This window comes from Trachinotus anak, unplaced genomic scaffold (assembly GCF_046630095.1).
Source record: "Trachinotus anak isolate AG129_WGS33_773 ecotype Australia unplaced genomic scaffold, CSIRO_AGI_Tana_v1 ptg000030c, whole genome shotgun sequence".
Taxonomy (NCBI): domain Eukaryota; kingdom Metazoa; phylum Chordata; class Actinopteri; order Carangiformes; family Carangidae; genus Trachinotus; species Trachinotus anak.
In genome coordinates, this window is record NW_027273881.1 from 182,821 (window position 1) to 196,753 (window position 13,933).

Sequence of the window (13,933 nt, forward strand, 5' to 3'; positions counted from 1 at the left end):
AGCAGGGAGGAATGTCTGAGACTGGAACTGTTGGACAGTATTGTATGTTGCATAAACCTACACTTTCAGCTTTAGTGTTTCCTGTCCATCCAAACTCATAAAGTTTGACTCATTGTGCTCCCAACAATCCTGCAGAATGGTCTTAGTAGAATGAGAGTTAGTATGACCTTGTAAGTTCACCCAGTATGCCGGCATTAGTTTCACTCTCCTGATTCTTAATGGCTCTTCCCCCATTTCAACTTGCAGTGCTGCCACAGGAGATGGTTTAAATGCTCCACTACATGTTCTGAGTCCTTGAGCCTGCTCCACATCCAGCTTTTTAAGATAACTCTCTGCTGCAGACATACAAGCTATACAGCCATAGTCCAATGTAGCTCTCATAAGAGCTTGGTATATCTTCAACAAAGAAGCTCTGGTTGCGCCCCAGTCTCCTCCAGACAAACATCTCAGGAGATGTTGACCTTTTTCCACTTGTCCCTTATCTTATCAATGTGCTGTTTCCAGGTTAACTTCTCATCAAATAGTACACCTAGAAATCTAATTATTCTGACTTGTTCAAGTGTTTGCCCATATAATTTCAGTGATACTGTTTTATGACGCCTGGCAAAACATATCACTTGTGTCTTTGCCACAGATAACTTGAAGCCCCACTCATTTGTCCACTGTTCCACAATCCCAACTGCTGCTTGGAGTTTTCCCTGAATATACTTTAGATTCCACCCCATTACCCATAAGGCCCCATCATCAGCATACAGAGATTTACCTATTCCTGAATTTTTTATTTGCTCAAAAATATCATTAATCATGATGTTAAATAATATCAGACTACAAACACTTCCCTGAGGGGTTCCATTTTCAGCCTAATATACTCTTGAGTATTCTGTTCCCACCCTTATTTCTATTGTCCTCTCACGGAGGAAGTCCAGCACCCAGTTGTACAACCTGCCACCCACCCCTAATCTACTCTGTTTACTTAGTAAACCTAAACCTGTGTCTCTCTCCCTATTGTGTCACAGTATCACCTCCAGTGTGCACGCTTGGTTGTTCTTATAATTTTCCTAACTGCTGCTTGAGATCTTTTATACTGGATTAATGTGTCTAGTGAGTGATGTTTTTTCAACTGCCTAAATGCTGTTTCTCATTTTAACTGCTTGCCTACAATGTTCATTCCACCATGGAACATTCTTCTCACCTCTGCTTCCTGTGCTCTTTGGTATGGTTTCCTTTGCTGCTGCATATTGGCTGCCACTAACTTTCGTTAAACTTGTCCCCATCTGAGATGTGTTCTCTAAGTAAAGCTTCACACCTTCTCTTACTCAGCACACGAAACAATTCCCAGTTTGCTTGGTTTAATTTCCATCTTGGAATCCTTAGCTCCTCCTCTTGGTGTATCTCTACTCCTATCTTAATTATTATAGGGTAATGATCACTGCCCACTGGTGACTGGTTTAATACTTCCCATGTTGTAGCTCCTGCAGTTCCATCTGATACCAGTGTAAGGTCAATTGCACTCTCCTTATTTTGAACACTATTATATCTAGTACCTCTGCAATCATTCACACATACTAATCCTTTTTCCTCCATATGTCTCTTCTAATGAACTTTGACCCAAAATGGTATGTGACGTAGCGGTCCTCCACTAGCCACTTGTCCGATTGCTACGTCACGCTCCGATCTTGCCACGCCCCCTGGTCTGCAGGCTGCAGCCTATTGGAGGGGCTCTGCTGCCCGTCTCTCCACTGTGTTTTTAATTCACAGTGAAAAATGGGAACATTTCTGGGGGGGGGCAACGACACATAGATGATGTTTATTCTGATATTATATCATATCATTGTTTACTGAGTGAAATTAATCAATACCTAGGAGTTAAACTCACACCTATTACATATTACCACCTATTATGTGTACTCACTGTGGTTTGTTATCATGTACCAGGCTGTTAGAGCATTGGCTAAGTGTACCACTGTAATGACTTCTTGGCAGAGCATAACACCTTTAATGACTTCTTGGCAGAGAACACCAATGATGGCTTGTTGGCTGAGCATGCCAACATGATGATTGATGATACCAGCTACCAGCTACTCATTAGAACACCAGTGGAGCAACCTTAGGGCATTGGTGGAGCAACCATAGGACAATAGTTGGGCTTACAGATGTAATTAAACATGATAAATGTCTTCCCAAGTGCATTGCGGTTCTTTTTAAAAAGGTGCAGTGAAGCCCCTTCAAAGATAAGGGAGTCAGCTGATGGCAGCTAAGGAGGTTCAAACTAAGGTTATATGACACCAACAGAATGAACATGCAAGATGATTGAGGATGTAGCTGGACACCATTAGTAACTGTCAAAAAAGGTAAAGAGCTGTGAAGAAGGCTGATTGTGACTCCATTATTTCCAAGGCACCTGGGACATCTTGTTTTAGAAGGCAGGCAAAGTTGCCTTTTTGGAGGCAAAGTGGGCAGGATTTTTTTTAAGGTATAGAAGGATGTGAAGAACAGTTTACACATCGGTCTGGTCCAGGACAAGCTTGGATCTATGACTTGTCACAAGGAATAAACTCTACTGCATCAAACCCTGGAGGTCATTACTGACCTTTTGAACATCTTTTTGACTCCTTTAAAAACTTTCATGAGACTTTTGTTTCATGTTGGTGTAGAAGTCCAGAGTCATAGCAACAAACAGACAACAAACACACAACACAACAATAACACACACACAGTCATTTAGTAATAAATTGGCAGCTTTATGGAATAAAAGAGGAGTAAAATGTAAAAACAATGACAGATTAAAAACCAGGAATCAAACAGGAAGTCAAGATAAAAAAATATTGACCATAAAGGAGGATTTAAAGTCCAGTTAATTCATGATCCATTGAATCAGTGACACTTGTTGACTCAGCATTATAATGGAGAGATGAACATTTTTCAAGCCTGTCTGAAAACAACACTCACCTGTCCATATACACAGTGAAAGAGTTGTTGGTCTGTGTGATTGTTCCTCCTTAACATAACTTGAATGAAGAGATGGAGGATAAAAACAACATGTTCCTCCTGTACAATAATATCTGGTAAAGTTCATCTGAAGAACATGAGGCTTCAACATCTGAGTCAAACTAATCTTCAGAGTTCAAGTCATTTTACTGTGAAATTCCCTCTTTGTGAAGCTCAACAAGGAAACTGTTCAGAGCTGAACTTGATGAGCTTTAAGTCCAGAGACACTGATGATGCTCTGTCAGATCCAGAGGAACACACAGGGATGATGGTGGACTGGACTCTGTGTGTGACAGTGGAGCTGTTCTCAGATCAGTTCAGACTGCAGCACTGAGAGTCATCTCCACTTCTTCTGGTTCCTCTGTCAGTCACTGCTGGATCAAGCTCTCCTCTCCACTCTCACCTCCATCTGTGTAGAGAAGAAGAAAGCAGAGGAGATGAATCAGTGTTTACAGAGACTCACTTCATCAGTCAGTGATGCAGCAGGGACTTCAGTCCTGTTCAGACCAGATGTGCAGCAGCTGCTTCCTCTCAGCTCTCATGTTAACGTGTTGGAGTGAACACACTGAGCTGGAAGCTCACAGACCTGCAGAGACGTTCAGCATCAAGTCTGTTCACTCTGCACATTTCACTCAGTCCACAGTGGAAACAAAGTGCTGAGTCAGCAACAGGTCAGTGATGGATTCACTCCTGTTACCTGTCAGCTGATGTCACTTTAAACACAGAGTCTCTGTGTGTTGATCAACATGTGACCTGCTTCTGAAACATCACCTGACTGAACATGGAGGCTGTCACTAAGAGCCAGGGACTGTCAGGCTCCATCACACTGATCTCAGAGCTGTGACACAGATGAAACTGATCAGCTGTTTAGTGTTGAAACCAGAGAACAAACAGTCTCAGATCTGATTGGACAGTTTGATGAATGAGGACACTGTCTCTGTCCATCTGTGAGGCTGTCAGCTGGAATCAGCTTTATTTCCTGTACACATCAACACAACAACAACAGTCGTCTTCACATCAACTCACACACATGATCACAACAAGCTTCTGGCTGCTCTGATTGGCTGACTGTTGTCTCTCTCTCTGTCTTTCTGTCCAATCCTGAAGCCTGTCCCCGTTCTCCTCTCACAGCTTCACTGAGGAAAGCAGCCACTGAGGAGGTTGGAGGTTCACAGGAAACACTGGCTCTTTGCTCTGATACTAACTGTGTTTAGTACAATACTGCTGAGAGCAGCATGGACTGACTCCGCCCCTCTACTGACCTCAGAGTCTCCAGTCTACAGTCTGGACTTTCCACGAGACCACGGAGATCCTTCAGGTCTGAATACTTCAGGTGGTTGTAGCTCAGGTCCAGTTCTCTCAGATGGGAGGGGTTGGACTTCAGAGCTGAGCCCAGAGAAGAACAGCTGATCTCTGACAAACTGCAGAAACTCAATCTGAATAAAGAATCAAAGATGTGAGTTTAGGAGACAAAGTTCCTGCTTGAAACCACAAAGAGTCAAACAGACAAAGTAAAAACAGCTCTCATTAATATTCATGACAACATGCTGCTGCTTCAATAAAGACGTAGTGACTCCACCTCTTCAACTCTGCCAGCTCCACCTGTGGCTCCATCTATACAAACTCATGTTGTGCAGATTCTACTAAAGATCCTCAAGTTTTCAAAGACAACAAACATGTCAGGCTGCAGTTTGGAGACATGAGAACAAATGTATAGAAATATATATTAAATTCACTAGTTGATGGAACGGCAGAGACACAGACACCTGGTGACCGAGCTCAAATATTTAACACAGTCAAACCTACAGGCTTTAAAGTGATGAAACAACCTGTTGCTATGACAACTTGGCTCTGAATATTGGAGTCAGTACAAACATCACAGAGCCTTATAAAAGTGTTGGGACCATCAGCTATTGATTATAGATCAGTTATTGTCTGACAGATTCAATGTGTTTCTGTTGGTGTTTTAAAAAGTCATGAGGTGAAAGTTGAAGAGAAACTGTCACTGGACTAAAAGCAGAGAAGAAGAAAACAGACTTTACCATGAAGATCCTCAGTGTGGATCAGTATAATATCAGCCTCATGTCTGCAGCTCAGTGTCAACACAACTTTCACATCACATTCATCTCAGCACAGAAAGAAAACATGGAGTCTGACCTCAGAGTCTCCAGTCTACAGTCTGGACTCTGCAGAAAACCACACAGACCCTTCACTCCTGGATCCTGCAGGTCCTGGTTTCTACTTAGGTCCAGTTCTCTCAGATGGGAGGGGTTGGACTTCAGAGCCGAGACCAGAGAAGAACAGCTGATCGCTGACAAACTGCACCATTTCAATCTGAATAAAGAATCAAAGATGTAGATCAATGATTGATAATCAATCAGATTTTGATGAAACAGACATTAGTCCTGACACTTCACTGAAATCTACTGAAAAAAAGAAGATTGTTTCTTCACTTTCTTTGGACAAATATTAGTTGTGAGGATCTTCTGTATGTTGTTGTGATAAAAATGAATTGACTTGAACAACTAACACTGGACATTTTCTCCAGTGGATTTAGAAAACATGAGTCCTCTGACTGAGAGAAATACGAGTGTGTGAGCTGTGAAGGTTGAACTGAAGTGAACAGACATTATTCATGACAAGTGAGTGAAATGAGCTGAAACTGAAGAATCATTCTCAGTCTGAGAGAAGAACAACTGGAAACATGAGACAACAACTATTTACAATGTCATTCATTCATTCACAGTCAATGGATTCAACTTGTGTGTGAAGCTTCATTAGCTGTGGATTCAAGATATAAGATCTACAACAGTGAACTGACCTCAGAGTCTCCAGTCTACAGTCTGGACTCTGCAGAAAACCACACAGACCCTTCACTCCTGGATCCTGCAGGTCCTGGTTGTAGCTCAGGTCCAGTTCTCTCAGATGGGAGGGGTTGGACTTCAGAGCTGAGACCAGAGAAGAACAGCTGATCACTGACAAACCGCAGTTCTTCAATCTGAGTAAAGAATCAAAGATGTAGATCAATGATTGATAATCAATCAGATTTGTCCTGATCAATGATCTTTGTCTAAAATGAGTAGAGTGACTTTGTCCTTCTGTTATTGTGGATCTTCATCATGTCAGCCTTCTACACACATCATCCAAATGTCAGCACAACATTCATACAGCTGTTGATGTGAACACAGGTTGATCAGCTGCTGCTGACCTCAGTTCAGTCTGTAATCAGAGGAGAATCAGAGGATTCACGTCTGTTTAGTCTGTTCCCTCTCTGACACTACAGACATCAGCACAGAAACAAAACACTGAGGACGTGAACAAACAGTGAGAACTCAGTCACACTGTTCAGAACAAACATGGTGGAGCAGCTTCAATGTTCCAAAGTCACCAAACAACTGCACAATGTCACATTTACAGGAGGAGGGAAAATATTTCTCTGTGTCCACATCTTTAAAGAAGAACTTGTGTTACTGTTGAGAACTTGAGGAGGACGAGTGCTCGGCCTCAGTCTACCACCGGTGTTACAGCCCATTCTGTGAGCCGTCAGATTCTGTGACCTGCAGCAACAACCAGTTCACCTTCAGGTAACGTTCAGAGCCTCCTGCTGGAAAACACCACAGATTTATTCAGCTGATCTTCACTGAATGAGGAAGTAGAATTCATCTGATTTTCACATCAACCCCCCAGTGAGGAGCAGACTGAGTGAGGACGGGGTTAATGAAGGTCACAGAGCAGAGATCAAACCTGTGCTCACAGTCCTACAACCCTTCAGCTCAGCACGTCCACGGTTTAGGTCTGATAGTTGATGAACAGAGTTTCTCTGAGTGTCAGTGTCAGTCTGCTCTGGTAACTGCTCCTGAACCACAGTCACATGACCACTTGTGTTATTCATGTGATTAGAAGAAGCTCCATTCTTCAAGATCAAGTCTGACCTTTTGTTGTGTTCACTCACAATCAACTAGATATGACATGAAGGACACCTGGAGCGCTTTGAGTTCACAGTGCACAGGTTCAGAGAAGCACAACGTGGACTTGAAGAGAACAGAAGTGAGAGCAGCTCAGTTCAGGTAACAGGGACCAGACTGATCTGCCAACAAAACCCCTACAGCCAACCTCCCCTGGAGCTCAGCTTTCAGAGCAGGCTCCTCTGCCTCTGCTGCCAGCTCTGTGTATCTGAGCTGTTTCCTCTCAGAGGCCGTTTCTCCTGCGTCCTCCCATGGTACTGTCAGCTCCACAACATACACAAGCTGCTGTGTTTCTGACCACAACACAACATCTGCTCTCAGATCAGCGGCAGCTGTCTCCTGAGGAACTAGGAGCTGTTTTCCTGGATCTCCTCTGATTGGCCAGTCCCTCCCTGCCTTCAGCTGCATCACGCCTGTTCAAAGCTGCTTCCTGAGTCCTTCACCCTCACCAACAAATCAAATCCATCTCGTCTCCTTCTGCCTCCAGTGAGTTCACCTCTGAGCTCTGACTCTCAGTGGCTGCTGGGAGACACCTCAGCACCTGCTGATGTCTCCAGGTGTGTGGGCCTGGAGACAGGCTTGTTTTAGCCCCTGATAGAAGGAGCCACATGAAGCTCCACCTGAACATAGAGGACATGTTGGCTCCTCACCTGTTTATTCACTATGATGTTGGGGAGGTGGGAGCTGCTCATAAATTGCTCCCAGCATCAATCTAATCCTTCCTGCCTCCATGTCCCAGCTGAGTTTCCTCTTGTCTCCACTTTCCCGCCTCAGCCACTGGCCCTGCTTTGATCTGGTTTGTGTTGCAGTCTGAAGGTCTGTGGCTTCCCATGATGCTGCAGTGCTGACATCAACACACAACACCAGCTGCAATATTTGTTGGTTGCAGAGAGCTGCAGCTTTGCTGTTGTTCAGATCAGTAGCAGCAGCAGAAGATCTGTGAGACTGTTGCAGTTTGATTCTCATCAACTTTCTGATTTTAACATCAAACTCTGTCAATTCTCTGCTGCTCTGAATCACAAACACTGTGACTGCTCTCATCCAGGGGCCGAGTGGGACCCTTCATTTTACCTGGAGATCACCAGTCCCAGCTGTTAATAACACACAAAGACAAACAGCAGCTAACACAAGCACAGGGCTGCTGCCCAACAACTAGCAGCTAGCTATACTAGCCACATTTAATATGAGCTGAGCTAGCAGCTAGCTACATTTGCTTAGCATTTCAGCTGCCGGCTCTTTACTGGACATTGAATCTCTCTGTGATTGTGGAACATTTCTCTGCTTCCTCCTCCAGTATTTGTTCTTCTTCATTCTTCTCTGCTCCACCTTTCTCCTTCTCTTTCTGCTGCAGCTTCAAAACAATGTGAAAAGTGTTGGTGTTATCCCTGATAACACCAACACGTCTCTGATGACTCTGTACCAGCCCCACTTCACAGCTCTCACTGGTCAGCAGCTGACCAATCACAGTTCATTTACCCCCCTACTGCAAATATAGACTTGGTAGCGTCTGACGTGCTGGGAGAGACAAGAGGCTGCGAGGCTCAGTTCAGGCTGCAGGATGGTGCAGCGAGGTAGACCACTTTTATATAACACAATATTATCAGTCTACACAATAATCAGTCTGGCCCCGGCCCTCAAACGGCCCCTGGGGATTCACCCTCCCCATCACCACTCTGCTCCTGGTCTCATCTTCCTTCTTTCTCTTCACTGGCTGATTTTTTAAATCCTCACACAGAAATCCTGAAAATGAACCAACCAATGAAAAACTGGAACTTCACAGATTTGAACTGAATATAAAACTACAACAGCTCCAGTCAGTGAACTGACCTCAGAGTCTCCAGTCTACAGTTTGGACTCTCCAGTCCAGCACACAGCTGCTTCACTCCTGGATCCTTAGGTCGTTGTGGCTCAGGTCCAGGTGTCTCAGATGGGAGGGGTTGGACTTCAGAGCTGAGGACACGACTTCACAGTGAGTCTCTGAGAGTCCATAACCACCAAGTCTGTGATGAGAGAAAATATAAAATGTGTGAGAATAAAATCAGACAGTTTGTAATAAAAGACACTGAAGTTAAAATGCATCTGATGAGAAAAGATGATGATGTGATGAACATCTGCTCTTCACATCTGTGGCTCAGCTCATCTTATCTGATTGTGTTTGACATGAAACAATAATTCTCATCACTCTCTCTCAGACCTGCAGAGTTTCATGGGAATCTTTGTTGTGCAGATGAAGGAGGGAAAATGATGTTACATTTCTGCTTCCATCATATGATTTGATCCAGAGTCAGAATCTTGTTCAGAAAAACAGTTTTATTCTCCACTGTTTTTAAACTGACTCCAGATTGCTTGGCTCTGCTGCCTCTCTGTAGAAGTCAACACACACCACTGCATAAAACACATCTGGCTCATTGTGGTGAATCAGTGGCAGCGCCCACGTTGATCCATGAACAAACTGTCCTCAGTAAAACACTAGTGATCAACACTTAGTGGACTCTACAGTTACAACCTGGAAGTGTGTGTGTGTGTGTGTGTGTGTGCAGCTCTGCAGTGAAATAAGATTTTCCTCATTTGAAACTGTAAAGCAAAAGAATATCAATATGTGGGGTCATTGTTGATGTGGTGGCGGCCTGTCACAGATAAATCAGTGTGTGGGAAACACTGAGGTCTAATCTACAGATACTGAGCCCACACATGTCTTAATGTCCGGGGGGAACATTTCCTCACCGTGGCATCCCTACTCCAGAACATTTCTCCTGAGGTCAACTCAGTCAACAGTTCAATCTAATCTCTGTTTGCTGCCTGGTTTTCACAGAAGGTCCTCACAGAAACATGACACTGAGCTCTGGTGTGTAGAAGAAGACTGAATCCTCCCATTCTGCTCTGATAGATTCCCACCTGTGTTCTTGGCTGAAGCTGAACATTTCCTGATACGACTCTCCTCTACAGCAACAAGAGAGAAAACACCTGGGACTTTCTGTCTCATTCAACACAATCTATGGAAAGACTTTAAAGCTCCACCATGACACTTCAAAAACACAAGTTCATTCTTCAATGATCAATCACAACCAACTGAAACATCTACATTTTGGTGCTCACAGCATTTACAACACCTCCAGAAAAAAACACAACTGACCTTTGATTGTTTCAAAGTAAAAGTGAGAACAATGAGAATAAATGAAAACTGTGTTTATCTGAATTTGACTCAACTACTGATCTAATCTACTGATTGATAATTATATTGATCATGTCTGGACTCACCGAGCCTTCCTGCAGTTCCTCACAGCTGGGATCAGTCTCCGTCGTCCCTGATATGATGTGTTGTACTTCTTCAGGTCCAACTCATCCAGAACCTCCTCTGACATCTGCAGCATGTAGGCCAGAGCTGAGCAGTGGAACACAGAGAGTTTCTGCTCTGATCTGGTCTCTGACTTCAGGAACTCTTGGATCTCCTGATGAACTGAGTGGTCCTTCATCTCCATCAGACAGTGGAAGATGTTGATGCTTCTGTCAGGAGAGATTTTATCACTGTTCATCTCCTTCAGGTTGTTGATGGCTCTCTGGATGGTTTCTGGACTGTTCTCTGTCTGACCCAGCAGACCTCCTAAGAGTCTCTGGTTGGACTCCAGAGAGAGGCCATGAAGGAAGCGAACAAACAGGTCCAGGTGACCATTTTTACTTCTGAGGGATTTCTCCATGGCTGCCCTCAGGAAGACATCCAGAGATGGAGAATGACGATCATGGTTTCCAAACATCCCAGAAACCTTCTTAAACAAAGACTTTGAGGTTGAGTCTCTGTGTTTGTAGTCTTGTCCCAGGAAGTTCTTCAGGACTTTTCTCTTCCTGTTGGTGTGACAGTGGAACATGTAGACTGCAGCCAGAAACTCCTGAATGCTCAGATGAACAAAGCAGTAGACTGTTTTCTGGAAGATCACACTCTCTCTTTTGAAGATCTCAGTACAGAGTCCTGAGTACACAGAGGCCTCTGTGACATCCAGACCACACTGCTCCAGGTCTTCTTGGTAGAACATGATGTTTCCTTTCTCCAGATGTTCAAACGCCAGCCTCCCCAGCTTCAGAAGAACTTCCCTGTCAGCCTCCATCAGCTCCTGTGGATTCGTCTCATGTCCCTCATCATACTTGAGCTTCTTCCTCTTTGTCTGAACCAGCAGGAAGTGTGAGAACAGGTCAGTCAGGGTCTGGGGCAGCTCTCCTCTCTGCTCTGTAGTCAACATGTGCTCCAGAACTGTAGCAGTGATCCAGCAGAAGACTGGGACTTGACACATGATGTGGAGGCTCCTGGACTTCTTGATGTGTGAGATGGTTCTGCTGGACAGCTCTTCATCACTGGATCTCCTCCTGAAGTACTCCTCCTTCTGGGCGTCAGTGAAGCCTCGTACCTCTGTTACCCTGTCAACACATGTAGGAGGGATCTGATTGGCTGCTGCAGGTCTGGAAGTGATCCAGACTAGAGCCGAGGGAAGCAGGTTCCCCTGGATGAGGTTTGTGAGCAGCAGGTTGACTGATGACGTCTGTGTGACATCAGACACAACCTCCCTGTTGGTGAAATCCAGTGAAAGTCTGCTTTCATCCAGGCCGTCCAAGATGAACACAACTTTACAGACAGCCAGCTGCTCTGCTGTGACCTTCTGTAATGTTGGATGGAAAACATGGAGCAGCCTGAGAAGACTGTACTGCTGCTCTCTGATCAGGTTCAGCTCCCTGAACGAAAGCAGAACCAGCAGACTGACATCTTGGTTCTCCAAGCCCTCTGCCCAGTCCAGACTGAACTTCTGCACTGAGAAGGTTTTTCCAATGCCAGCGACGCCGTTGGTCAGAACCACTCTGATGGGTCTCTGTTGGTCAGGTAAGGCTTTAAAGATGTCGTGGCACTTGATTGGAGCGTCATGGAGGGTCTTCATCTTGGAAGCTGTCTCCAGCTGCCTCACCTCATGTTGGGTATTAACCTCTTCACTCTGTCCCTCTGTGATGTAGAGCTCAGTGTAGATCCTGTTGAGGAGGGTTCCACTTCCTGTTCCATCACTTCCTTCAGTCACACGTTCACATCTGCTCCTCAGACTGATCTTATGTTGATCTAAAACCTCCTGCAGACCACTATCTGCTGAAAGAGAAGAGACAATGTCAGACTGAAGACAGAGAATCTGAGAATCTGCTGATTATTTTCATCAGCTACAGAAAAACTAAAGAGCAGCAAAGAAAAGCTTTTTAATGTTGTGCTTTTTAGAATCATCTGAAATGTCAGTGCTGTGTGATAGAACAACTGACACTGGAGAAAACAACAGGTCCTGGTTTCAGAAATGAAGACATCAGCAGACACATGTTCAGTCTCACTTTGTACAGTGCTGCTTTGACTGGGTGTCTGCAGTCCAGGTCTGGTTCTGGGTCTTTGTCCACACTGGGGACAGGAGGGGTCTCCTGAAGACCCAGACTGGTCCCAGTATGAGGTGAAGCACTGTCTGCAGAACCAGTGTCCACAGCTGGTAGAGACTGGATCCTTCAGGACGTCCTGACACAGAGCACAGCAGGACAGCTGATCCTCCACAGAGACACCACTCCTCTTCCTCCCTCTGTGAAGACATGTCTTCATCACTAACATGTCACAGTCAAATATGTCTAATAACTGAATCATCTTCAGCTCAGTTTACAGTAGACACTGTCTCTTACTGTGAGTCTGAGGGTCCAGGTTCAGGACTGAGGTCTGGAGGATTAATGTCTTTGGACCGGTCACTCTTCATAGACAGACAGCTGGATCCTGGAGACTCTGCTCTCAGTCTGTGGTTCTGACCTCTGCAAACACAAACATGTTTTTATTCACATCACATCAATCACTGATCAATTCTCTGATGACAGAGTCATTGTGAAGATGAAGTTTTCATTCTGAATTTATGAACATTGAAAAACGACAGTGAGATTAGTTCTTGTAAATTTGAATTCACTTTTAAAAATTCATATAAATAATTTCAATGAAAAACAAAACCAGTGGCAGAAATTCACAGATTTCAAAATTCAAAGTCTGCTGAGACAGACTTTCTTCCCTACACTACAGACAACAGAGCTGGTGGTAAAGGCGGCCTGCAAGCTGCTGAGACGTGCTGGTCTCATTCGGTCCAGCAGGAGGGTCCTCACATCGAAAACATTGGAGCAAATATTCAAAAAGGAATCATTTGGATGAACTGACCACATCTTATAAATCTAAACAGTCACGTTCTCACCTGGAAAAGTATGAAAACTTGTGAAAGTGATATGAAAACAGTCCTAGGACCTTTAAACATTTAAATCAACATCATCAACAACATTTAAATTTAACATTAAAGTTGACTAAATATGATGAAATGTTGTTATTTCAGTATGAACCACTTTACAATCAGCGGCCCATATTACATAGAGCCTGAAATCTGTATAAACAGCTGACAAATATCTAGTTTGATGTTAAAGAGGCTCAGTCATTTCCTCCAACAGCTGCTCACTGTAGTTTGGATCAAACTAACTGTGGAGAGTGAAGCTCTGACATGTGAAGCTCATCATTCAGGCTGTAAAATGATCCTGCAAAGTGTGGTCAACTCTGTTAGATCCCAGCTCATCCAGGTTCACCAACACACTGCTCTCTTCTTCTGTGGCTGCTTCTCTGCTCCACCACGGCCCTTTAATTACTGACATCTTTACATCTCTGTCATGTTCATCAGCTGCAGCAAAAATATGCACAAGAAAAAAGTCAAACTCTTCTTTGTTGGGATCATTTCACAAGAAACCAGCTCCTCAGCAGTCACTGTTAATACACTGATATGTCAGAGGAACCAGGGGAAGTTATTTTCTGCGACACTACGGCAGCTGTTACAGGAAGTGACATCACTGCAGGAGCTCAACACACTGAACACTGTTACAGAGACAGTTTGGAGGTTCACAGGTTTGTAGCAGGTCTCTTACTGTGAGTCTGAGGGTCCAGGTTCAGGACTGAAGTCTGG

General features: G+C 44.3%; 2 protein-coding genes across 12 annotated transcripts in view; one reads left to right on the forward strand and one right to left on the reverse strand.

The window, feature by feature from the left end:
- Nucleotides 1-13,933, forward strand: part of LOC139612045 (NACHT, LRR and PYD domains-containing protein 12-like) — a 606,901-nt gene that overhangs the window by 174,852 nt on the left and 418,116 nt on the right. The window lies entirely within an intron of this gene.
- The window catches only part of LOC139612046 (NACHT, LRR and PYD domains-containing protein 12-like), a 286,486-nt gene that overhangs the window by 112,166 nt on the left and 160,387 nt on the right, over nucleotides 1-13,933 (reverse strand). For 7 of the 9 annotated variants that reach the window (XM_071467173.1, XM_071467178.1, XM_071467176.1 and 4 more), the window contains 2 exons: nucleotides 5,810-5,986; nucleotides 5,146-5,322 (listed from right to left, as the gene is read on the reverse strand). The exons of the other annotated variants lie outside the window; for them this stretch is intronic. In XM_071467173.1, the coding sequence (XP_071323274.1) occupies nucleotides 5,146-5,322; nucleotides 5,810-5,986 (354 nt within the window). The remainder of the gene's footprint in view (nucleotides 1-5,145; nucleotides 5,323-5,809; nucleotides 5,987-13,933) is intronic. 9 annotated transcript variants of the gene reach the window in all.